Consider the following 27,321-nt stretch of genomic DNA (forward strand, 5'->3'; position numbering starts at 1 on the left):
GGGAGAGGCTTGGGATTGGACCCTGCTGTAGAACCAAGATTAGAGATGGCTGCTTCCACTCCTCGTGTGCCCCTGGAGATTTTCATGCTGAGTTGGGACAGATCTCAGGTCAGGTTGGCCTGCCTTTCTCTGTGAAGCTGTAGCAATGCAGTTGTGAAGGAGGAATGTGGCAGGGACCCTGCATCATGTCTCAGCCATTTTAAAGCTCTCTGAATACCTAGGCTGAAAATCATTGCTTTAATCCTTGACTTAGCTTGTGTCAAGAATTTTTTTTTATCTTGGGAGGAGTCTTGTTATGTTGCCCAGGCAATTTTCTCCCAACTTTATTAGAACACCCATTATTTGGAAACAGGAGGATGTAGATATTTTCTGCCCAGGTAGTATATCTGCACTACCTCTTCTATGTATGAACTTGTGGTGACCATTCTGCTCTTGGGACAGCTTTTTCCCCCACTTCTCTCTTGAGCTGCAAGAGGCAGGGGTGAGCCAGGGTCTCCTGGCCAAACCAAGCCCTGTAAGATAAATGTACAGGAAAGCCCTCTTTGAGTATTGTGGTCTGCTTTTCCCAGAAATAACACTCTACTGTGGTGTCTGATCTCTTGGGCTTTCAAGTCTGGACAGAGCTGCTTGCTCAGTACAAACTCAGATGCAATCAGGCCCAGAATGTCATTTTTCTTATTATGCCTTTTACTGCATCCTCTCCTCTGACCAATGTTGTGCCAGATCTAGAGGTCAGAAAGTTGCTCAGTAAACGCAGATGTAGAGAGAGGGCTGGGGTGGGACATGATGCCCTCTCCACAGCAGGGAGCTGCTGACAGTGCCCTCTGGCCTGTTTGTTGGTATTGATAAAACTTACTTTTCAGCCAGCCACTGCTGCCTACCTCCCACCTCAGCACCCCCCCCACTCCCAAGCTGTAAAGCTGAGTAGCTTCAGTTGCCCTTCAGTTAGTACAGGCTAACCTTTCTGGTACATTTCATAGCTTATCATAGGTATAGCCTACCTTACATGGTTTACGTTTTTGGTCTGCTGTCTGATGACATACAGGGAGGCCACTGAATTTAATTGATAATCCAACTCAGTCACTGTGTAAGAAGAGTTAAAAGTCTTCTAAGGATTTCCTAATGATTAAAGCATAAGCCTCTGGAGCCAAACTACCTGAGCTTAGATCCATCACTGTCTGTGTCACCTGATGATTCAGTTGATCTTCCTGTCCTGAATCTCAGTTTTTTCATCTGTAAAATGGAGTTAATATCTCTCCCTGAGATTGTCTAAAAGACCAAGTGTAACTAAAACAACAGAATTCTCATTAAATTCAGTCTTTACCCTGAAGATAGGTTCTCATTCACACTGTTGGATTGAGTTTCTTCCCTGGCTCAGGTCTCTGGCATCTCCTCAGCTTGTCTTACTTTTAAGAGTCTGTTGTGCTGCCCACACCTCAGAAGAGAGGGGCTGTATGCCAGCCCATCAGTGGAGCCTGGCCCATCCTTTCCTGTCCATGTTTCCTTGATATAGATAGGTTGGTCTTGGACTTTCCATTTAAGTTACTTCCAAACACCTTGGAAGCAAACCAGGAGGAGGTCACGTCTGAATGATATAAGCCAGTCTTTGACACCGCCCTTATAATAGTACTCACAGCACTTTGATTCTCACCTACGGTGTCACATGACATCCTCACCTCCACCATGTGCCAGAATAATTTTTTGGTGGATTGACTAGTTCTAGATTCAGTGTAATAACTGTAATCATGAGCATCTAGAAACAATGTAAATGAATATGTAGTATCACAATGGGCAAAGGTATATAATAAGTTTTTAAAAGCAATGGAGAAAATTGTCTAAAAATGAAAAGTCATGTCAAAATACATCTTAAAAGGCTGGATGTGGTGGCTCAGGTTTGTAATCAGCTACTTGAGTGGTAGAGATTGGAAGGATCTCTGTTCAAGGTCAGCCTGGGCAAAAAGTTAGTGAGACCCCATCTCAAGTCAATAAGCTGGGTATGGTGCTTCACACTTGTGATTTTAGCTGTGCAGGAAGCTGTAAGTAGGAGGATCATGGTTTGAGGCCAGCCCTGAGCAAAAATGAAAGACCCTATCTGAAAAACAAAGTTTAAAAAAGGGGGTTGTCTGGGCATATGTGGCTCAAATGGTAAAGCCACTTTTGTAGCAAGTGTGAGGCCTTGAGTTCAAACCCCACTGTTGCCAAATTCTAAAAATGAAATTAAGCAGGAAAAATACCTAATACATATGACAAAGTATTAATACGTTTATGTTTTAAAGAATTAATATATAACCAACAAAATGCTAGTGCATCAATAGAAAACTGGGCATAGTTTTGTTGACATGGTTATGTGTGAACACATGTGTTTATATATATTTATACGCAAATACATCCATTTGCTTAAGTACCTGTGACATTTCTGTATAAACATGCATAGGAGAAAGACTAAAGGATACACACCAAAATATCAATAGTGATTGTTGTCTCTGGATTGTTGAGCTATATTTTTTCTTTATGTATCTGTATATTTTCCAAGTTTTAACTTTCATTTGTACCATTTGTAGTTATATTGTCTTCCTTATACTGCTATCTGTTTTCCAAATTTTATATATAAGTATGTATTTTCTTTTAGAATCAGAAATAGGTTTTATAAGATCCTACTTAATTGCAGTTTCTGTGCTTCTGAAGAAATTCTTTGGCCATCTGTATTCTCTGTGAGAAACAGAAAACACCTAAAGTTGGCAACTTAAGTGTGATTATTTGTTCTTCGAATAGCTTTCTCCTGTGTCCTGTCTGCCTCCTAGTCCCTCCCTTGGAATTTTCCCCTCCCTGTGACTGTTTCTGCCCTAGACATCTTTGAAATTTTTCTTTCTCTTCCTTATTGTTTCACCTGCTTTGTGTATTTAGATTTCCTTTCAAATGCACAGAATGTCCTGTTCCATCAGGCTTGGGTTTAGAAATAAGCACAGGTCAGCCTGGCAGTTCCAAGTTCCCTTTCTGCAGTACAGGAGGTGTGCCTCATGGGATGACCGTACCAGGATGCCTTGCTCAGGGTCTCAAGTGTGGGGTGATGTCCTCCCATGGTGCACTTTGTGTCCCGGTCACTGTGTTCCTGACCTTGCTGTCAGGTTACAAGCTCAATAAGGCAGGAACTTTGGTGTGCACTCTGAACAGGGGCTCAATAATTGTGTTTTGAATTGAGTGAATGATTGAATCTACTGCAGTATCAAAGCCTATAGGAATTGTGTGATAATCTCAAACTTATTCTAAAAAAATTATATATTTAACTTTTTATTTGATTGTCCAAAGCCTGATATAGGCTGTCCATAGGGAAGAAAAGGTAAATAAATTCTTTCTTTTGAACCAGATTCTGTAATCCACATTGGCTTTGTTTTCTCAGTAATCAATTTTGCATCTCCAAAAATTGCTGTAGTTCTGTACATTGGAGTTGAAGCTTCCCATTTATGTGGCCTGCCAGTTCTTCATATCCAGAATAATTAGTAAGCTAAATAAGTCTTTGTAAGATAGTTAAGTGTTTTTATATCAGAACCTGTTTTAAATGGAACTTATTTCATGTGATGTCTGGGTTCACCACCACCACTGATGCTGGAGAGGAGGGAGCCCCAGGAGCCCAGTACACTGTCCCCTCTGGGCTGTGTCCCCTACCTTTCCCTTCTAGTCTCTCCTTGTCTGCACCTGTATGGGATATTTCCAAAAAGGTTGTTGGATGGGATGGTACTTACGATTTCCTCTGTCCTAATCTACTGCTGAATAGTGACTGACCCTTGCCACTGCAAGGTCTGTTTTAGAAACAGAAGAGGGAAAACCAAGGTAATTTCTAATGCCTGTCCACAAAAGAGGTTAGCTGAAATTACATTTAGATTGTTAACAAATCCTCATTAATATTAAGACACTAGGCTTTTCCAGAAAGATGCATTTTTAAGACTAAAGAAATTTTACCTTTGTGACATTGTGGCAAAGGAGTGAGATTTTGTTTGTCGTTCAGCTTGCAAACACTGCCATTTACTGTTTAGTCTACATTTTTTCTGGAGAAGACTTAATACCAACTTTAGTGTTTTTGCTGATTTTAGATGGCTTATTTTTGAACCCTCTAGTACATTTTTTAAGTCATTATCTACTGTCCCTATGGCCAATTAAAAATCGTCTTACAAGCTATCATAGATTGAATCAGATATTGCTATTATTCTTCTCCCAAGAAAGATGACATTTATGATCCCATCAATTTATTGCTTGTTTTTCAAAACAAAGCAAAATATGACTGTTAGTGCACCCAGTTATGTAGGAACTCTGGAAATTCCAGAGACTTTGATGAATATGTCGTTAGTAACCAAAAATACTGAGATCTTAAGAATGATTGAAGTCAACTCTTAATAATGAGCTGACATATTGCTTATACCATTACATAAAATAGCTAAAGCATTTCAGAGCTGGTTAATGGCTCCATGGTTTCAAATTTATTTGGAAGACAGACTTAGAATTGGGTAGTTTTGTCAGTCTGTCTTGGTGTTACACCACTATAAATGATTCTCCTTACTCTGCTATTCCCCTCATTGTGTAGGGTCTTAGTCCTGTTCCAGCTAGCTTAGGAGAAAAGGAATACTTAGCTTTAAGGGCACCAGGGTATCTCAGAAATCTCGTGAATGACTGGAAGGTGGGCAATAAATCTGTTAGGGGGATTCAGGCAGCACCAACTTTGTCCTATGGATCTATGCATAGCAGCTGCTTGGTGTCCTTCTGATCAGGTGTGGCAATTCAGTAGGGGAATCATAGGACACAAAATACAATTGTGTTCATGGCATGACTTATTACAAGAGCAAAGAAGCAAAATGAATACAAGGAGAAAATGCATGGTCAAGGTCCAAACGACACTGGCTGCAAGCCCCTGGGAGTTCTCTCCCAGAAGAGTTCCACCATTCCACTTCATTGCCCCAAGAGGAGTGAGCTGTGAAAATCCATGGAATGTTGCCAGCCAGGACAATGTAGGGATTTTGTTGAGGATTACTCATGCATATAGCCTTGTTGATATGTACCCAATTCCAGGCTCTCACAAGGAAGCAAGTGTTCTACATAGACCATACTGTTTGTATAGATAGTCAAGGAACAAAGTACATTGTTAGGGAGTGGGATCCTCCCCAAACCTAAGTTCTCAGGGCAAATAGAACTTTCCCCTTTCCATGCCAGAGTTTACTTACCTTTTAGGTCAGGTTGCTTGTCATAATAAACTTGGCTCTCAGGGATGCCCAATTCTAAATTCCTAGAAGAGAGAAATAGCCCAGCTAGGGTTTGATACCCATCCTGATGTAGGCAGTAGGTCAGAGAAATGGGTCATCTAGTGAGAACATGGATATTAAGAGTTCTTCCTATCTGTTTGTAGAGACAAAGGTTCATTCCAGACCCAGAAGACACTTCAAAAGGATGTCAATCATAGGAATGCATGTGTGGAAAAGCCTCTCAAGATTACATTCTTCATCTTGGCAAGGGTCCCTGTAAAAGCAGCATCACAGAGTAATAGAGCATAATGGTACCCAATTTGAGCCCTGGGTTTCACATGAAATTCAGCAGACCTAGTTACTCTGAAGAGAATGGGAGGTATCCATCCATATGAACACAGCGAATGCCTAAGAAATTCTGTAACAGATCCCAGAGCCTTTCCCTGAGTGTTTTGTAGTAGTCCTAGTGAACTTCTGTTCTTTACCATTCTAATTTGAACTGGTTGGAGTGCATGGAAGTGTTGTGATTCATCTCTGAGATTGAGTCTTGTGGCTGATGTGTAAAATAGCATATGCTTTTATAATAAAGTTTGTTTTAAAGCTTTCTAGGTAAAGCTTTCAACCTAACCTGTTGAAGGTTCTGTTTTTCAGCCCTCTGTCCTGTGTTTGAGTAATCCCAATCTTCTCAATAATACCCCTATAAGAAACTCTAATATTTCAGTTTTCTTTGAGACACCTTCTTACTGTGTAACCCAGCTGACTCCAACTCAAGATCTTCCTGCCTCAGCTTCCCAAGTAGTGGGATTATAGGCATATGCCACCACACTCATCTAGAAACTCTCATATTTCTTGAAGGAAGCCTATTCATTGTACAATGGATAGCTTTTATTTACTGGAAGCAGGAGCTGATATAAGAGTATTGAAGTGATCTTGAGGTGGTTCCTAACAGAGATACATAAAGATTCTGTTACACCTATGGCAGGGATGTTCTGGAAAGGACTGGGTATCAGCTACAAAATTTGCTGGAAACCCTGTGAGGTATGTAGCCCATGTAGAAGGTGTTCTGGATCCTTTCAGGCAATGGGAAATCATCAAAGAAATGTCATTGTACCTCTGTTCCTGGCTACATAAGGTTAGTATTGAGTGAATTTAAGGAAAACATGTTCATGTCCACACATACATATGCATGCATACACACACATGCATGCGTACACACACACACTCATGTTAGAGTGTAAATTAAACCCTAGTGCTTCCAGCCACATCCTCCTTTTTATTTAATGTGGAGTAGGGCAAAGTAGTCACCCCCCTCTACGTTGTACATAATAGGCATGGTCCTTCACTGTGGTCTGAGTGGCCCAGGTGCCTCACACTCTGTGATGCTCACTTCCCAGTCCTGTGACAGAAACAGGTAATCACCTGCAAATGGGTCCATCTAATGCCTCGACATAGGACATTCGCTGTTTGTCTCTTAGTCTCTTTCTGTAATACACACAAATGTGTCCTTAGATTAGTTTTTGCTTTCATATCTTGAATATCTTTGAGATGGTGGGGGAGAGCAGTAGTCATTTACAGAGAGGTTAATGTGCTCCGCTCCCCAGTGGTGGGGATTGAACCCATGGTCTTGTGCATGCTAGCAAAGTGCTCTACCACTGGGAATAATACCACCCAGGTCCCTGAGAATAACATGTCTAAAGAAAAGACAAGTGTTTCCTTGTGAATCTAAGAACTGCATGTGAAAGAAAGGAAAATTTCTAAGCTGTTCCAGTAGATGAGCAATAGAACTTTTGAAAACTGAAGTGAACCCACTTTGGGGGCACAGCCTGCAGGGAAAACCCTTCCTCAGATAACAAGCTGTATTTGCTCACTAGTTTAGGGTATCCTGAGGTAGTGACTTAAAATGCCATCTCCTGTCAAGAAACCTGTTCTTTGCATCCTTTATAGTGAACTCCTCACTATAAAGTGAATTGTTTTGATGGACTAGTATGCACCCACAAAATCTTTGGAAAAGAAAATCCAAGAGTCAGTGGTAGTGGGCTATTACAAGCTCCTCTGGGTTCCCTGGCACCTTTCCTGTTCCTGGGGCTGAGGACACCCATTCTGACCAACACTAAGGCTTGGAGATGCTGGAGGTCATAATGAAGGCCAGGCTTATCAGAACAGTGTTTATTATTGGGAGTCTCCTCAACCTCCTGAGGGTGGGGCGTTGCAAGATGCTCCAGTAGGCATCCTAAACATGAGTGTAGGCTGTTCACCAACACCCAGCATGGAGAGCAAATGATTTCCATGACAAAGAATACTTGCAACACGTCTCATCTGGCCTATGTCTCAGTGATAGTATGGGTGGTATTGCACTTGCTTAAATTTAACTCATGTACTACTGATCTTTATGAGTCTGGTTGAGTTAGAAATGAGTAGACCTGCTATTATTCACCTTGAAATTTACTAATTGATACTACTTTATTCTGTCAATGGAAAACCATTGTCCTTTAATTGATTTCAGTTGCAGTTTATTTTGGTGAAGGTGCTATTGTTTAAGTGGATGTACATTTCCCTCTGTTAACCAAATTCAGATCTGCATTTGTGTAGGTCTGGTATTCTTGTATTTGGTATCAAGCACCTGAGTACAGTGCTTGGTGTGTGGGATCTCAACATGGAGACTCAATTCTCAGCAACCTGCCAGGAGTTAGCATGCAGGCATGTAACATTTCTGTTGCATCTTTTGTTTTCACAGTGAGAGAAAAACGCAAGAGTCTCTTCATTAACCATGTAAGTGAAGCTGTCTCCCTGTGTTTTTCATGATGACTGTGTGCTGTGAAGAGCTTAAATTACCATGTCTTTGATGGTAAAAAATGATTTGTGGGTTGTGCCAGTACTTAGAGAATGTACAATATGTTGCAGTATACTATGCCCACCTTGGTTTGCAATTGAACAGGCATCATCTGGTATTTGTCCACAGTCCCTAATAATTTTCCAGGTTCTCTAGATTACGGTTGTTATTGGGAAGATGTGTGTGAACAGTGCCATAACAAGACGCCACATAGGCCCAAATAAAAGCCACTTTTTAAAAATTTTGAATTTGTTCTTACCTTTATACTCATTCCTAAATTTTCTTTTTTTCCTGGTAGCCAACTCCATTTGAGTCAATACCTAATTGTTTCCCATAAGCTGCTGTGTACCTGCCTCCTCACTCTCTTTGCTGCCCAGGTGCTGTTTGTAGGTCAAGTCTCCACATTCCATGGGTGCTCAAGAAGAAGGAGATAAACCTACCAATTTAACTTTGAAAGGATTTTCAAAAGTCCCCTCAAGCCTGTGGCCATTCTGAGTAGTATGTCCCTCCTCTGGTGGCCAGGAGCGAGGTATCCCTGGAGAGACCTTTTCTCTTTTCCTTGAGCAGCAAGTAAAGCTGACTGGCTCCCATGGCAAGCTCTGCAGGCAAGTTACAGCCCCACCTTCCTCTACCAAATAATATGTGCCCCTTTCTTTAGGAAAGAGCCTGTCTTCACGAAGTATGGAATGATGAAGTAAGTAAGTAAATAAGAATGATGTATTTGACCGAACAAAGGTCTGACTCAGGATTTTTAAACTGTCTCATTTAAGTATTTGCATATCTTGAAGAATTTGGCACTAAAGCTATGTGTGAAAGATACTTTAAACCATAATGTTTTATTTCCTACCCCCTGAAAATCTGGACAAAATGCAGTTGGAAAGAATTAATAAACTGTGCCTGTGAACTCAAGAGACACCATAATGTGTCCATAGGAAAGGGAGACTAGGGGTCCTTTGTGGGCAGTGTCAGTATATGTTTTCTAGGGTCAAAAGATCTGTAGTTATTTATCAGAGTCTTAAAAGACTTAATGACCTTTACCCTGGCCCCTCAAATTTTGAAGCAGTGTATGTCATGGGAAAAGATGGTGAAAATTGCTGTGCCTTTTTTCTTTTTCTTTTTCTTTTTTTTGAACTCAGTGTATACCTGAATATAAATGCATGGGTAATTGAAACTAATTTTCTAAATCCTTTCTTCCAATTGTTTACCTCCTGGGTGCACTTGACCACTCTCTCACCCATTACCATGTCTGCCAAGGAGCTTGCAAAGGAAGAGAAGAGCTGAAACTGCAGCCAAGCCACCCACACAGTTTACTGCAGCTCTACTCAAGAAAAGAGGAGGGTGGGTTTTGATTGTCTACGCTACTCTATTCTGATCATAGCTGGTGAAACAGAAGTGTGCTCTTATTTTCATATGCTCTCCCACTTAACCTCACACTTCATGTCCTGCACAGTGTGGCACCTGGCATACACTGAATCAGGATCCATAAAGCAGCATGTGGATAAGAGTGGCAGATTTTGCATTCTCACTCAAGGTATCCTCTGTAACTCAGTCCACCTTGGCAGAATCTCTCATCTGTTGACACAAAAATTGTGAAATCACACAGTTGTTGAGATCTCTCAACTGCATTTGTTCTGAATAAAAGAAAGCTCTGTACTAAGTATCGTAGACAACCCTGGAGCAGTGTGACCCCCTCCTTCCCCCCCAGTTCGGGCACAGACCTAGCTGCAAGTGGGCACATGGGTTTTCCTCTGCTGGGACAAGGTACTGGAGTGTGCCCTTCCCATCCACTCAAGTAGAACCACAGTGAGATTACCTGCAGATTCAATTAGGCTAACAGACCAACTGTGCTTTTTAGGTTTAGGGAGTTGGTGTAATTAAGTTAGGACAGTAGACACAGGATAGGGAATAATAATGAGTGTCAGGATCTGTTCTAATCTGTTATATCCTTACTCATTTAGTTAGCACAGTAACCATGCCAGGTTGGTACTATGACTCAGTCCCATTTTAATGATGAAGAAACTGAGGCACAAAGAAGTTAGCCAAATTAAAAAAATGGAGCCAGGATTGGAACTTAGCTCTCTTCCTACATGTTTGTCAATTAGTAAGGACAGTTGCATTGGGATAAGGATTGTTTAACTTGCTTATCTGGAATTAGAGATAATTTATAATTAAAATTTTATAGGACAGTCTGTTGGATTCATTTCTAAATATATAATCACATATACTGCTTGATAATCAAATAAAAATTTTAATTTAAATTGTTATTGAATTCTGCAATGACAGGTATTCTTTTTCTTTGTATAACCATATTCTATTTTATATGCGTTATTATGAGAGATTTGTCTGATTTTTCTAAGTTTTTGAAGAACCTTTTGTGTTCTATTTGCTTTATTATGAGGGTTATTCTTTCTTCAATTTCTTTCAAGTTTCTGAAGAGTCTATCTGGCATACGTTGTTCATGTAATCTACAGAAGCTATTATTTAAGAAAACTAAAAGCAGTGGGTATAGATAAACCAGCTAAGAGAAATGGGGCAGTTCACCTCTATTCCAAGGATCATGGTAATGATGGGGATAAACTACTTAAGGTGGAGAAAACTCAGGTGTTTCTGGCTCCCAGCAGACTACACACATTAACAAATGCAAGCAGTAAGTTTTGGAAAAGAGCAATAGGGAAATGAACTCCAGGCTGGAGAAGGAGGTGGACTTTTACCTGTCACAGTATGGCTGGACTAAGTATAAAGTGGCTACTTCTGAAGAATTTAGTACAGGTTTCAAAGCTTGAAGCCAATAAACTACTCTGGGGATTTTGACAGCAAGTGAAATCAAGGTGAATTATAAAGATTAATATTCTAACCATCACATCTGTTTTAGATGTAATTAGAACTACCAGTAATAGAAAAAATTAACACATTATGAAAGATACTTTTCAAAGGCTTATATTAAAAGTTTTAATTAAAATTTGTCTTCTAAAGTTTGCTGAGATTTTGGCTTTGTTTTTTTTGCAAAGTTAACTACTTCAATAAATCTTAACTATAATGTAAAAATCTCTCATTACAAATGGTAGTAATCTTATAGATAGACAAAGTCTGGAATCAACCCTGAAACTCAGGGAAAATTCATGCCTAATTTTTCTGTGACATCTTCCTGCTACCTGATAACAGCATATCTAAAGTGAATTGATCATTCTAAGATTTTTAAAAAGTATTCAAAACGGAAGGAACTAAGATGGAATGGACAGCTTCCCTTAGTTTTCCTTTGTCACACGTAATCTTTGAAATAAAGGGAACTGAGGATGTCATCCTCATGCAGAAAGTTCAAAGTGTGTGTCTCAGTGTTGAGACGGTTGATTATTCTAGAGACTTCCTGAGCAAACAAAGCAGTTATTTATCAGTTAAGTAAGAGTCACATTATTAGTTGGACCCGGAGCCAAAAGAATTTTGTTCAAGACATGATTCTGTCCACCTTGTCTCAGTTGTCTTGTCTTTTAGGATGGGTCATAATTCCTGGAGTTCTTGACTCAAAGGAAGTAATAAACGGAAGGTAATTTGTAAACCAATAATAGCACCATATAAATATGTTGATGTTACCCATTGTCCTTTCAGTAAATTCAGTTTAACTTTCCAAGTTCAGTATCAAAACTAATGAAGTCTTTCTACCATTTTGAGCACAGAAACAGTTTGTTTTTTTTTTTTTAAATAATTTACTGAGATCAAGATTCCCCAGGAGAAGTATGTCTGTTCTTCTACTTTTGGAAATACTGACTTTAATAGTTTTTGCTCTAAGTAGTTCAGTTTTGAATTGGTTTCTGCCTTTCAGCTTTGAGTGAGATAGGAATAGGATTCCTTATAAAATGTTGTATTTTCTTATTATACTTTTTATCTCTAAGTTGTAAAAGTAAAGGAATGATGTGAGAGATCGGGAACTGATGTTACAAAAATCCTAAACCTTGCTTTTGCCTCTGGGAGATTTATTCTTAATAGACTGAAAATTTCTTGAGCAGTTACTATGCGGACCTTAGTGTGGGTGTGAAAGAAGACTCAGTAAAATTTTACTTGTAGTAAAAGTTGTAAAGATCCAGTAAGATTAAGGGAATTCAACTTTTATTTTGAGGAAATTTCAAATTGATAGAAAAGTTGCAACAATAATTATAGAGTACAGAATTTTCATAAATTACTAAAAGGAATTTTAAATACTTTGGGTCTGAGTCTACTCATTCTGCTTGATATAAGCTTATTGAAATGGGCTAAGTATTTTGTTTTTTGTTTTTTTCTCTTCACAGAATATCTAGAAATGGAAATGCCATATGCACAAAAATTTTGGTACAGACCAGAAGTCTTTAGAATGTCAGTTCCTTGAGGTTATGTGGGAGTCTTGTCTGTCTGTCTGTCTCTCTCTCTCTCTCTCTCTCTCTCTCTCTCTCTCTTTCTCTCTCTCTCCTCCCTCTGGTGGTTGGAATCAAACCCTTGTGCCCAACTTTCTCTTTTCCTGCCCTTTCCTATTTCCTCCTTTGCCCACCCTTCCTCTTCTTTCACCTTGTCCTTCTAGTTAGGAGACACAAAGGAAGTAGTACTTGTAATGTGTAATGGTCTACACAACTAAAGGGTACCTGACAGGTAGCTTTGCTTCCCTGGTGCCCTTGTTAAGATAGCCTAATGAAGGGACCATTGTGCTGATGTTAATACTTAGCTCAGAAAACTTATGGCATGTTCTCAGTGGGAAGTTTCGTGTGTGCAGCACTGGTCTTTTCTATATGACATTAGATCTCATCCCTGAATAGGTACAAAGTCTTGGTCACTGTGCCCAGTTTTTCCATTTTTCAGATGCTACTGTTGAGGAAGGAGCTGTCCTTACTTTGCCAGCCTGTGACTTCCCGGTTTGCTGTCTTCAGTCACTGAGGCAGAGATAATCCACCTGTTCCTCACACTAGCTGGACAGGCAGTGGGTGCTTCATCAGCAGCACAGTGCCACCTGTGCTTCATTTCCCAGCTCTCAGCCTCAGCTCAGCCTCTGTACGTTGCCCAGGGACTACTGGAATAGAGACTGGAAAGAGAAAAACAGGAAGTCTGGGAAGGCACAAAGTTTGTGTTTGAAGCAGGGGCTTTGTCAGAAAGGCCCTGTATGAAGCAGACTTTCTCTAATCCTTGAAGCAGAGCATCCACCCCCAGCATCTGTGTTGTAGTCAGTGTTTTGACTTTTTTTTAGATGTTTTTAAATTTTTATTTTGAAAGATTTCAAACTTAAGAACAGTTGCAGTAATAGTATAGAAAACTAATACATTCTTTACCCAAATTCACCAGTTTGAAACCAGTGTTGCACCACATTCTTCTCATCCTCTGATCATTGTCATATATTATTTTTTTCTGAATTATTTATTTTGGAGTCATTTACCTACATCACACCCTTTACCCTCTAATGCCCCATCGAATGTTTCCTGAGATCAGCTCTGTTCCCTGTTTTAAATACAATATTGTTATAAAAGTCAAGAAGCCAACATTGTATAGTTCTTTTTAATTAACTGCCTATCTGCCAGTTGTGTTATGTGGCTCCATTGTGTCCTTCATAGCATCTCATTCTCTGGTACCAGCTTTAGTCCAGGGTCATGCAAGGCATTTAGTTGATGAGCTCATTGGGGGTCCTTTTGTCAGAGCAGATCCTCAGCCTTTCTGTCATTCATGACCTTGACCTGTTGAATACAGAGGAATGGATTGTTTTTAGCATAGTAGTTCTTATTTTGGCTTTTCTGAAGGATGCAGGTAAGCATTCACAGCCAGAATACTACATCCTTGCCACTTGGAGAGCATCAAATCTGCAGGCATGTAATTTCCATCCGACCCTTAGGGGACCCTTAGGGGTTCAGTGGTGCTGCTGCTGCTGATTTTGAGTGCAGGCAAGGTGCTGTCCAGATTCTCCACTGTATGTCTGCCGGCTTCCCCTTGCAAAGTACTAAGTAGTCTATGGGCAGACACTTTAACATCATGCAAATAAGCTGCCCTTTAGCACGCCCAGATGTAGCATCTGGTGATCATGTCTGAATCTGGCTTTATTATTTTGGGTACAGAATGGTAATTTTCTAGGCCCACCACTCCCTGTGCATTCTACTATAAATAAGGAGAGCCTCCTCTTCACAACTGTCCATCCACCTGTCCATGTATCCATCTGTCCATCCATTCATCTTAATTGTGGACCCACAGACTTCTCTTTTTTCACCGCTACAGAGTTGACCTAGAGTTAGCTAGTGAAATTTTCTTCAAGCCAGTTCTCTGTTCTTGGGACAGACTTCCTTGTTCCCCTTTTAAGCACTCCTGTGCTTTTTGCTACAGTAAGATAGTCCAGCCTCATCTTGCATCTCCTTTTTCTCAACCCAAACCAGTTATTTCTCCAGGGAGCCTGGATTCCTTTTACTGGCAAATGGTGTTAGAAGAGAAGTGTGTTCATTGCTACTGGATTGTCATTGATGGCAGGCCCATTCAACAGACATCACTAGGTAGTAAATATTTCAGAAACTGTAGATTCATATACTTTACATTTCAAATTCCAGGATCCCATAAGGTTTTTTCTTGACTTTGATTTTTAACTGTTTTTTTCTTTATGAAAAACTTACTATTTATTTATTTATTATTTCTTTTATGCATGTGTGCATACAATGTTTAGGTCATTTCTCCCCCCTTCCCCCCGCACCTCCCTTTCCCTCCGCCTCCCCCCCCCCCACCAGACATGTCGGAGACAAGGCTCCCTTTGTGAGCCATTCTGTCTTGACCTTGCCCTGGAACATTTTGCGGTTGTTTGTCCCAACTTCTCCATCTCCAGCACAAGATGGCGCCGTCCCTGCTTCTCTTCCGGGAGTTTACCTTGCCGCCGGCGCAAACGTGCACCCTATCAGAAGTCCTATAGCAGAACCAGCCAACCAGCCTGCACCTCCTCATACCCCTCACTCCCTCAGCACATAAATACCCCTGTGTGAACAATAAAATTTTGCAGCTTGATCAGAACTCCTGTCTTGCTGTCTCCTTCGTGTCTCTTGTCCCTTCATTCTTCCCCTTCTAGGTTCGCTACCCACGCTGATGTGTCCTGCAGGACGGGACATCTGGCGCCCAACGTGGCTGTAGCTATTCCTTTGATTGCGGGGAGAACACCGTCCTCCGGGAAGGCTTGGGCCCAAGCAGAGTTCGCGATCGCCTCGGCAAACGCAACCGAGAGACAGATCCAGGAGGAGAGTGAGGACGGCGAACTGTGAGTGACCCACCCTGGGACAAGCAGTGTCGTCACATGATTTGTTTCTTTCAGGCCTCAAGGAGGCCCTCAAGACACGAGGGGCGCGTGTTAAGAAAAAAGACTTAAGGTCATTATTTTGTTACATAGGAGATTTATGTCCTTGGTTTCCTCTCGAAGGAACCATTGATGGTAAAAGATGGCTCCGGGTCGGAGACTGTTTAAAAGACTATTATAAATCTTTTGGCCCCGAAAAGGTCCCTGTGACCGCCTTTTCTTATTGGAACTTACTTGATGAAATTCTCAAGAGTGCACCCTTTGATAATGGTACTTTAAAACTTGTTAAAATTGGGCAAAATGCTATGCAGATGGCTTCCTGCCCTCCTACAGGGGTCTCTGATGGTGGAGGACTCATGGATGCTGTCAAACATCTTCAAATAATCGAGCTTTTAAAACCCCAAATCCCCAAACTCACATATCATCCCTTAATGTTGCCTAAATCTCAGATTCCAGATTTAGATCCCAATACATTAGATATTTTGGGAAGTACCTTCTCCTTGCTTAACACTTCCAACCCCACCCTTGCTAAGGATTGCTGGCTTTGCATGACCACAGGAGCAATAATGCCCATGGCAGTACCTGTTAACTCCACCGTAAATAATCAGGATACCTGCCAATCTGGACTTCCCTTTAAAGTACAGCCTATGGATGCACCTACAGTATGCCTTCAAGGCAGGATGCAAAATAATTCTTATGATATTGACGTTGGGGTTAGTTCTTTTGGAAATTGCTCATCAGTTCTAAATTATTCCTCACCCACCCCAGCTCTTTGTCCCCCCAACGGTACAGTTTTTTTGTGTGGAGGAAACTCAGCCTTCCCCAGGCTTCCAGCAAATTGGACTGGTGGCTGTGTTGTTGCCTTATTACTCCCAGATATTACTGTTGTCTCAGGAGATGAACCTCTGCCCATTCCTAGCTTAGACACCTTAATTAAAAGACATAAACGGGCAATACAAGACTTACCGCTCCTTGCCAGCCTTGGAATAACAGCAGCTATAGGCACAGGTACAGCTGGCTTAGGCACGGCTATACACTCTTACCGTCGCCTATCTCAACAACTTATAGATGATGTACAAACTCTTATCTGGAACCATTAAGGATTTACAGGACCAAATAGACTCCCAGGCAGAAGTGGTCCTTCAGAACAGGCGAGGCTTAGATCTGCTAACAGCCAACCAGGGAGGTATCTGCTTGGCCTTAGGGAAAGATGCTGCTTTTATGCCAATAAATCAGGCATAGTACGCACCAAAATTAAACAGCTTCAAGAAGATTTAGAAAAGAGACGAAGGGAGCTATTTGAAAACCCCCTCTGGACTGGGCTTAATGGAATTCTACCCTACCTTCTTCCACTATTAGGCCCCTTGCTAGGTCTACTTTTAATTGTGATCATAGGGCCCTGCATTATAAACAGGCTGATACAATTCATTAAAGAACAAATTAACACCTTAGCCTCTAAGCCTATACAGGTCCATTATCATCGCCTGGATATGGAAGACCGTGCTCCTGAGACCTTCCTTTCAATAGAAACTCGCTAAATGCTCCATCTGGGTTTCCAAATTTTCTCTCTGCCACCCCCTCTTATATAACATTCTTGACCACTCATCGCCCATTGGGCCCTCCTCCACTGGGCCCCTCTGCTTGGGGGAGGCAGCACCCAGGGAGAGTGATCATAAAGGCTTTTCTAAACGAGGGTGCAGGTAAGACTGCAGGAGGGTGGATCCTAGGATCCCCAGACCCAAGACCTCTGTATGACATGCCCTGGTGCATGGCGGTTGGCATGCTCCTAAAAAATCCGCCTCCTCAAAAAACATGCCGAGGAGATTCTCTTGAGAACTTAGCAAGGACGCTTGCTTACAAAGCAAAAATGATCTCCACCCTGAGGAACTGGGCCTCTGTCATCCCCTCTCAATAAGCCGACATATTCTGGTCATGTTTGTATAAGAATAAGGGGGAAATGTCGGAGACAAGGCTCCCTTTGTGAGCCATTCTGTCTTGACCTTGCCCTGGAACATTTTGCGGTTGTTTGTCCCAACTTCTCCATCTCCAGCACAAGATGGCGCCGTCCCTGCTTCTCTTCCGGGAGTTTACCTTGCCGCTGGCGCGAACGTGCACCCTATCAGAAGTCCTATAGCAGAACCAGCCAACCAGCCTGCACCTCCTCATACCCCTCACTCCCTCAGCACATAAATACCCCTGTGTGGACAATAAAATTTTGCAGCTTGATCAGAACTCCTGTCTTGCTGTCTCCTTCGTGTCTCTTGTCCCTTCATTCTTCCCCTTCTAGGTTCGCTACCCACGCTGATGTGTCCTGCAGGACGGGACACAGACAGAAACTATTTTGCCCTTATCTCTAATTTTGTTGAAGAGACAGCATAAGCAATAATAGGAAGAACCAAGGGTTTTTGCTAGTTGAGATAAGGATGGCCATACAGGGAGTTGACTAGGATTGCTTTCCTGTACATATGTGTTACATTCTAAATTAATTCTTCTTAATCTAACCTTGTCTGTAGTTCCTGGTCCCCTTCTCCTGTTGGCCTCTGTATCTTTAAAGTTTCTGCATTAGTTTCTCTTCATTGAGGGCAACAAATGCTATTTTGTTTTTTGGGTGTCTTCCCCATCCTCATACCTCCCTTGTGTGCTCTCGTTTTATCATGTGATCAAAGTCCTTGTGTGTTTACCCTTGATCTAATGTCCACTTATGAGGGAGAACATAGGATTTTTGGTCTTCTGAGCCTGGGCTAACCTCGCTCAGAATGATGATCTCCAGTTCCATCCATTAACTTGCGAATGGTAAGATTTCATTCTTCTTCATACCTGCATAAAATTCTATTGTGTATAAATACCACATTTTCTTTTTTTTTCTTTTATTCATATGTGCATACAATGTTTGGGTCATTTCTCCCCCCTTCCCCCCCACCCCCTTTCTTGCCTACCCCATCCCTTCCCTCTCCCCCCCACTACATTTTCTTAATCCACTCGTCAGTAGTGGGGCATATTAGCTGTTTCCATAACTTGGCTATTGTGAATAGTGCTGCAATAAAATTGGGTGCGCAAGTGCCTCTGGAGTAACCTGTGTTGCATTCTTTTGGGTATATCCCCAAGAGATACAGATGGTAGAACTATGTTTAGGTTTTTAAGAAGCCTCCAAATTTTTTTTCCAGAGTGGTTGTACTAGTTTGAATTCCCACCAGCAGTGTAAAAGAGTTCCTTTTTCCCCGCATCCTCGCCAACACCTGTTGTTAGTGGTGTTGTTAATGATGGCTATTGTAACAGGGGTGAGGTGCAATCTTAGTGTGGTTTTAATTTGCGTTTCCTTTATGGCTAGATATGGTGAGCATTTTTTCATGTGTTTTTTGGCCATTTGAATTTCTTCTTTTGAGAAAGTTCACTTGCCCATTTCTTTATTGGTTCATTAGTTTTGGGAGACTTTAGTTTTTTGAGTTGCCTGTATATTCTGGTTATCAGTCCTTTTATGTGTAGCTGGCAAATATTTTCTCCCACTCTGTGGGTGGTCTCTCCAATTTAGAGACCATTTCTTTTGTTGTGCAGAAACTTTTTTAGTTTTTGAAGTCCCATTTATCTATGCTATCTCTTAGTTGCTGAGCTGCTGGGGTTCCATTGAGAAAGTCCTTGCCTATACCTATTAATTCCAAAGTAGTTCCTACTCTTTCCTGTACCAACTTGAGAGTTTGTGGTCTGATATTAAGATCCTTGATCCATTTTGAGTTAATAATGGTATAGGGTGATATACATAGATCTAGTTTCAGTTTTTTGCAGATTGCTAACCAGTTTTCCCAGTGGTTTTTGTTGAAGAGGCTGTCTTTTCTCCATTGTATATTTTTAGCACCTTTGTCAAAGATAAGGTGGTTATAGTTGTGTGGCTTCATATCTGGGTCCTCTATTCTGTTCCACTGGTCTTCATGTCTGTTTTTGTGCCAGTACCATGTTGTTTTTATTGCTATTGCTTTGTAATACAGTTTGAAGCCAGGTATCGTGATACCTCCAGCATTGTTCTTTTGACTGAGTATTGCCTCGGCTATTCGTGGCCTCTTGTGTTTCCATATAAATTTAACGGTAGATTTTTCAACCTCTTTGATGAATGTCATTGGGATTTTGATGGGAATTGCATTAAACATGTAGATTACTTTTGGGAGTATCGACATTTTTACTATTTTGATTCTACCAATCCATGAGCATGGGAGATCTCTCTACTTTCTATAGTCTTCCTCAGTCTCTTTCTTCAGAAGTGTATAGTTTTCCTTGTAGAGGTCTTTCACATCTTTTGTTAGGTTTACACCTAGGCATTTGGTTTTTTTTGAGACTATTGTAAATGGAATTGTTTTCATACATTCTTTTTCCGTCTGCTCATTGTTAGTGTATAGAAATGCAAATGATTTTTCCATGTTGATTTTATATACTGCTACCTTGTTATAGCTATTGATGATGTCTAGAAACTTCTGAGTAGAGCTTTTTGGGTCTTTAAGGTATAGGATCATGTCGTCTGCAAATAGGGATATTTTGACAGTTTCTTTACCTATTTGTATTCCTTTTATTCCTTCTTCTTGCCTAATTGCTCTGGCTAGGAATTCCAGTACTATGTTGAATAGGAGTGGAGATAGTGGGCATCCTTGTCTGGTTCCTGATTTTAGAGGGAATGGTTTCAGTTTTTCTCCGTTAAGTATAATGCTGGCTGTAGGTTTGTCATATATAGCTTTTATAATATTGAGGTACTTTTCTTCTATTCCTAATTTTCTTAGAGCTTTTATCATGAAATGGTGTTGGATCTTATCAAAGGCTTTTTCTGCATCTATTGAGATGATCAAGTGGTTTTAGTCTTTGCTTCTGTTAATGTGGCTTATTACATTTATTGATTTTCATATGTTGAACCACCCCTGCATCCCTGGGATAAAGCCTACTTGGTCGTGGTGAATAATCTTTTTGATGTGTTGTTGAATTCGGTTTGCCATTATTTTGTTGAGGATTTTTGCGTAAATGTTCATTAGGGAGATTGGCCTGTAGTTCCCCTTTCTGGAGGTGTCTTTGCCTGGTTTTGGGATAAGTGTAATACTGGCTTCATAAAATGTGTTTTGGCAGTTTTCCTTCCCTTTCTATTTCGTGGAACAGTTTAAGGAGGGTTGGTATCAGTTCTTCTTTAAAGGTCTGATAGAATTCAGCAGAGAATCCATCAGGTCCTGGAGTTTTGTTTTTGGGGAGACTCTTGATTGCTGCTTCAATTTCATTTTGTGTTACAGATCTATTCAGGTGATTAATATCCTCTTGGTTCAGTTTTGGATATTGACATGTATCTAGAAATCTGTCCATTTCTTTAAGATTTTCAAATTTATTTGAATATAGGTTCTCAAAGTAGTCTCTGATGATTTCCTGGACTTCCATGGTATTTGTTGTTATCTCCGTTTTTGCATTCCTGATTTTACTGATTTGGGTTTTATCTTTCCTCATTTTAGTCAGTTTTGCCAGGGGTCTATCGATCCTTGTTTATTTTTTCAAAGAACCAACTTTTTGTTTCATTAATTCTTTGTATGGTTTTTTTGGTTTCTGTTTCATTGATTTCAGCTCTCATTTTTAGTATTTCTCTCCTATTTGTTTTGGGATTTGCTTGTTCTTGTTTTTCTAGGAGTTTGAGATGTATCATTAGGTCATTGATACAAGATCTTTCAGTCTTTTTAATATATGCATTCATGACTATAAGCTTTCCTCTCAGGACTGCCTTTGCTGTGTCCCATAGGTTCCGGTAGGTTGTGTTTTCATTTTCATCAACTTCCAGGAACCTTTTAATTTCCTCTTTTATTTCATCAATGATCCATTGTTCATTAAGCAATGAGTTATTCAGTTTCCAGCTTTTTGCATGTTTTTTGTCTTTATTTTTGTTGTTGAGTTTTAGTTTTATTGCATTGTAATCGAGTAGAATGCATGGTATAATTTCTACTTTCTTATATTTGCTGAGTCTTGCTTTGTGCCCTAGGATATGATCTGTTTTGGAGAAAGTTCCATGGGCTGCTGAGAAGAATGTATATTGTGTAGAAGTTGGATGAAATGTTCAAATGGAAATCAACTAGGTCCATTTGATCTATGGTATGTTTTAGAGCTAGGATTTCTTTATTGATTTTTTTGTTTGGATGACCTATCTATTGATGATAGTGGGATGTTAAAAGTCTCCCACTACCACTGTGTTGGAGTTGATATGTGCTTTTAGGTCCTTCAGGGTATGTTTAATGAAATTGGGTGCATTGACATTGGGTGCATATAAGTTGATAATTGTTATTTCCTTTTGGTCTATTTCCCCTTTTTATTTGTGGAATGTCCTTCTTTATCTCATTTGATTAGTGTATTTTTGAAGTCTACTTTGTCCGAGATAAGTATTGCTACTCCTGCCTGTTTTCGGGGGCCATTGCACTCCTGTGCTTTTTGCTACAGTAAGATAGTCCAGCCTCATCTTGCATCTCCTTTTTCTCAAGCCAAACCAGTTATTTCTCCAGGGAGCCTAGATTCCTTTTACTGGCAAATGGTGTTAGAAGAAAAGTGTGTTCATTGCTACTGGAGTGTCATCACTATTTTAAAGTATGCAATTCAGTGTTTTTTAGTGTATTCACAATTATATAACCATCAGCATAATCAGTTTTAAATATTTTATCACTCCCAAAAGAAATCTTGTACCCACCAGCAGCCACTTGTTATTCCTCTCCTTCTTCAGCCTCTGAAAACCACTAATCTTTCTGTTTCTATGGACATTTCACTTTAATGTAATTATATAATATATGCCCTTTTGTAACCATTTTCTTTCACTTAGCATAATATTTTCAAGGTTCATCCATATAGTAGAATTTATGAGAACTTTATTCCTATTTATGGCCCAATAATAATTCATTTATGTATATATACACCATGTTTTGCTAATCTGTTAATCAGTCCACGTTAATTTGGGTTCTCCCCACCAGAATTTCATGCTATAAATATTCTGTAGAAGTTTTTGCGTGACACATGCTTTCATTTCCCTTGAGTATATACATAGGAGTAGAGTTACTGGATAATATGTATCATAACTCAGTATTTAACATTGTGGGGAGTTACCAAACTTTTCCAAATTAGTCTTCAGCTTTTGATATTTTATTTATTTGATGTCCTATAAATTTGATTTTTTAAAACTCTGATCACTAATATCCTTTCTTCTTCAAAGCACATTTCTTCCCTACTTTTTTGTTTGTTGGATTTTCAAATTTCTTCCCAAAGAAGGAATGGCTAATATAACTTAGCTCAGAGAAATGTGAAGATGTATTACTTAAGGTCAGTTTGGTTTGGAAAGATCATTTTATTAGGAGTCAAGTGGCCTGAATTCTGATTCTCTGGGTACTTCTGTGCCTTAAGGTATAGTAGGTTGCTGTGTCACTTGGCAAAGTGTTTTAGTCACCTGGAGCAAAGGATGGTACCACTTGCCTCCCGTCTATAGGACAGCTATGGACAACAGTGGAAATAGGATATGTGAAGGTCCCTCACCATTTGCATTGTAAAGCAATGATTATGCTTTACATAATCAGTTGATTATGTGGAAAAGAGAGTTCTAAGTAGGAAAGAAACTAGAATTGCTTACATTTCAGGGCAAGTCTAACCCAATTTTGGAGCTTTTTGTAGAGTAAAAACATTTTAAGACCCGCAGTTGAATAAATACATCTTATTTCTCACCCTATCCTGCCCTAAAAACCACAGCTTAAAAAACATATGACTATTGCCTTAGAAAAACAAGTAATTTGAGGGCACTTGTAGCCAGGCAGTCCTGTCTGCAGCCTCAGGGCCATCAGGGCACCTCTTCCTTGGATCACGCAAGCCCTCAAGGATGGTAGTTCTGGATTTTACCTCATAGCCAGAATTCTAATGAGAAGTGCTTCTTCTTACAGAGTCAGTGCATGGTGCGATAACAAGGCCAAGATTTGACTAGCACTAACAGTTGAAGTAAATTTGAATGTAATTACTTAGTAGCAATGGCATGCATGACTCAAGAGAGCTGAACTCTCCCTCAAAATTGGCATTTTCCCTGTTTTTGTTCTTCTTTTTTTGGTGGAACTGAGGTTTAAACTCTCAGGGCCTTGTGCTTGGTAGGCAGGTGCTGTACAATTTGAGCCATGCTTCCAGCGCCTGTTTTTGTTCTTGATGTTCAAAATTGGTGTGGTTTTCTGCTTTCACAGAATTAATTTTATCCCCTTTGTTCTTAACTCTGTAACTATTTGCTTTTTCAACCTTTTAGTATAAAAATTGATCTTTCTAAAAACTGCCCATTCCTCCTTTTTCTTTCCATGGAATACTGTTTAGTTAATACATTGAGGTCAAGGATGAGGGTCTTGTCCTCTGATTGGTTTCCCTCCTCTTTGTGTCCCTGTCCCTGGTGTTATAGGAAAGATGAGGGAATTACCCAGCCCCGTGACTTCCACCTGGTGGACATTGTCCTGACCAAGGCTCTACCCTTGCTGTTAAGTGCTCTGGGCCTGTGCATACTTAAGAAGTCCAGACTGTACTGGCATCTAGCTTCACCCCACTTGACCCACTTCTTTAGGTTTGGTGTAGACACTTACTGAGTATCTAGTAGGTGGCAGGCAACAGAGGGGCCAGCCCAGCCTCTTCTCCTGTGTTCTTGCCTGCACATGTCCCAACCACATCCAGCCTTTAGGTAGTTCTTAGTAAAGATTCCAAATTTCCTTCCTCAGTGCTCCAAGGAGGCTGCAGACAGCATTTTGTCTTCTCTATAGAGATCATAGTTTGTCCTCCTTTGAATTAGGATTTAAAACAAAGAAGCTTTTGCTTTCAGAAATTTTATTTATAGCATTTAAAAAACTACAATTTACCACTTCTTTTCCTCTAATATTACCTCATTTTAATGCTTTATTTTTATGTGATCTTATCAAGCCCTAAGAATTAGGGAGGACCATTTCCTTCTAGTCATTGAAAATGGGACATTAATTAGTAGATGACAGGGGATAAGGAGAAGGAAGAGTTGACTAGTGACTAGGCAGAGCACAGAGGATTTTTAGGACAGTGAAACTACTTATGATACTTTGTGCGATACTTTTTGCATTTTTGAAAACTCATGGAATATACAGCACCAAGAGCAAACCCTAATGTAAACTCTGAACCTTAAGTAATAATGTATGCAGTGCAGGCTCATCAGTTGTAAGAAATGTGTCACTCTGGTGCTGGATGTGGATAGTGGCGGGGGTGGGGGGGATGTTTGTACAGGAGTCAGAGGTATATGGGAATTCTCTGTACTTCCCATTCAATTTTGATATCATCAGAAACTTCTCTTAAAAAAATAGTCTATTAAAAAGTTTTAAAAAGTGCAGCATTAAAGCCCAGAGATTCTGGAGTGTTATTATGTCACCCCAATTGGTTGAGCATGTCTGTGAGTGACCACTTTAAAGTATTGTCCCATGTGGCCCTTACATTGAGGGACAGATTCTGTTTTCTGTATCACAGATGGCATGGGAGAGGTTAAGCCTAAGTGATCTTCTAACTTACAGCCTCACTCAGGATGCTTTTGAGTGTGAAAAAGTGTGCTGCCACTGGTTTCTCCAGGACAGCAGGGCCAAATTAGGACTGTCACCAGCAGGGAGGACACATGAGTCCTCCTTGAGTAGCCTGACCATGTTTAGATGACTGCTAGGTGGCAGAGCTTTTCCCTGAGCACTAGGCCGCTGGCTGCAGCTGTGTTCTTACCCTCTGTCCTGGAGCATCTCATCACATTAGCTTTGGCTCCTTGGTTCTGCCAGCCACTGCTCTACTTCATTGTGTCTGGGCATGTCAGCATTTCACTACCAATTGCATAGACCTTTGCCACGAGCTTCTGATCCTTGTCATAGGCACACTCTTTGCTGGGCCATGGCTGCATTGATATCATGGGCTCACAGAGGACTCTGCTGCCATCTTGGAGGCAATTTTCCCATGGTCATTGGCATGCTGGTCCCAGGTATGGAGCTGCTTCTCATTTGCTGATTCAAGAAAATGATACAGTCTACCCACAAGACAGAGTCTAGGCCTTAGAACATAGGTGAGTGAGCAGCAAATGACAGTGGAGAGTGGTCGTTGCTGTGGAAGGCAAGAACAGGGCGCATAGAATATGAGAGGGACACTGGGCCCATACAGGTCTTGGGGCACCACAAAGGGCTGTTAGCAGAGTTCTGGAGAATGAATGGTGTCAGCAAAGTTCTATATGTAAGAAGGCATAGACTTTGGAGCTAGACAAAGCATGACTCTGAGCTCTGGTGTCTTAGATTTGACCTTGGAATTGTTACTTTATTTCTCTGACCTCCTTTGTCTATAAAATGGGAATTTTACCTGCTTTGCTGGGTGTGCTTGTGAACTGTACATGAATACACGTACATTGCTGGCTCACATGTGATGGGCATTAAGTAAAAGTGATGTTGTTCCTGTCATGGTTTAATTAGGCATAATTAGGTGCAGCATGCATGGAAGGAGGAAGTGAGTGTTGCATGTGGAGAGATGAAGAGTGATGAGTGTCTGCCTCAGGATCATTTAAACAGGGAAGTCCCATAATTTGCTTTGCAGAAAGAGGAATGGTGAGGAGAGGAATGAGCCAAGAGGCAGGTGATGACTGTTGCAGTAATGCAGGTGAGAAATGATACCCTATAGTGATTGGAGAACTGTAAGAGGAAAGGATGATTTCTGAAAGGTACTTAGGAAGTAGAATCAACAGCTATTGATGGAAGTGTTTAAAAGAAAGGAAGGCAGAAGATTCAAGAATGTTCTGAGGCACTGTGGTTTTAAGACATTAGAGTTGACTGGAGGAACAGATTCATGTAACACAGGCAGGGTGAGCTCAGAAGAGAGCTGCTCCTTAGCAGAGAGATTATAGCAGGAGGAGAAAAGCCCATTCCATTTGATGGGGATCAGAGAAGTGAAATTTACAAAAGGGACTGAGACTATATAGCAAGAAAGATAGGGAGCCACATGTGCGTGTGTATAATTCCAGCTATTTAGGAGGTGGAAGCAGGAGGATCACAAATTTGAAGCCACCCTTGGCAAAGTTAGCAAGACTCTTTTTAAAAAAAAATACAATATAGTAGCTTAAGTGGTAGAACACTTGTGAGGCCCTGGATTCAGTCTCCAATACTGCGAAGAAGAGTTTCAAGTCAAAAATCAAATTAATACCAGGGCTGAGAAACACTTCTTGGTATAGCAGCAGGGAGCTCTTTGTGAATGGAAAGGGAATGTGGGGTGTGAGCCAGCTTGGAAAGACAGATGGAAGAGGTGGAGGAACTAGTAGGCCTGGTGTGAGATAAGTTGGGAGGTATTGCAAAACCACTTGCCAGGGAGGAACAAGCAAGAGGTGAGCAGACAGGGCACAGTGGGTCCTTTTTGTCTGTGATGCACACTCCTACAGGGAAATTAGGGATTTGAGAAGGTGTATATGTGTATGTGTGCGGTTGTCTGTGTCTGTGTGTCTTTGTGTATAACAAACATCAATATTGGAATTATCTAAGAAGATAATCTTCGTTATTTGGGACACATGACAGCTCTTCCAATAATTTTTATGTATCAGTGGACCTTGTACTGTGGACATTATGTAAATAAATTTTTTTTCACTGTGGACATTACATAAATAAGCAGACTGGATGATCTCATTGCAGTGTAGCTCTGAAGTTCTGTAATTCCACATCTTGGTAATTTAATTTGTAAAATACACATTGTTTCAAAAATAATTTACTTCCTTAGAAATAATACACAGTTGAGCTTCCCACTAATCAGACTGACCCTGCTCTCCTCATAAGCAGAGTTTGTGGTTGGCCCTCGAGATAGTTGTCATTCTTGAGAAAATCTCTCGAAGCTATCTGTAGTATTATGACCATCTTTATCAAGTAAGGCACTGTCTTAGGCATTTTCTTTTATGTTCTAAAACGTTATGGACATGAAGCATAAAAAGCGTTCCTGTCATTCTTATAAATGGTGAATGTATTTGGTTTCTTACTAAG

The 27,321-nt window shown here is 40.5% G+C and overlaps 1 protein-coding gene across 1 annotated transcript in view; it reads left to right on the forward strand.

Annotated features, from left to right (window-relative positions):
- The window catches only part of LOC109678014 (cyclin-Y-like), a 201,499-nt gene that overhangs the window by 136,541 nt on the left and 37,637 nt on the right, over positions 1–27,321 (forward strand). Inside the window, exons 4-5 of the mRNA XM_074056153.1 lie at positions 7,963–7,997; positions 8,717–8,752. Of these exons, the coding sequence (XP_073912254.1) occupies positions 7,963–7,997; positions 8,717–8,752 (71 nt within the window). The remainder of the gene's footprint in view (positions 1–7,962; positions 7,998–8,716; positions 8,753–27,321) is intronic.

The sequence above is a fragment of the Castor canadensis genome, chromosome 15 (genome assembly GCF_047511655.1).
Source record: "Castor canadensis chromosome 15, mCasCan1.hap1v2, whole genome shotgun sequence".
Classification (NCBI taxonomy): domain Eukaryota; kingdom Metazoa; phylum Chordata; class Mammalia; order Rodentia; family Castoridae; genus Castor; species Castor canadensis.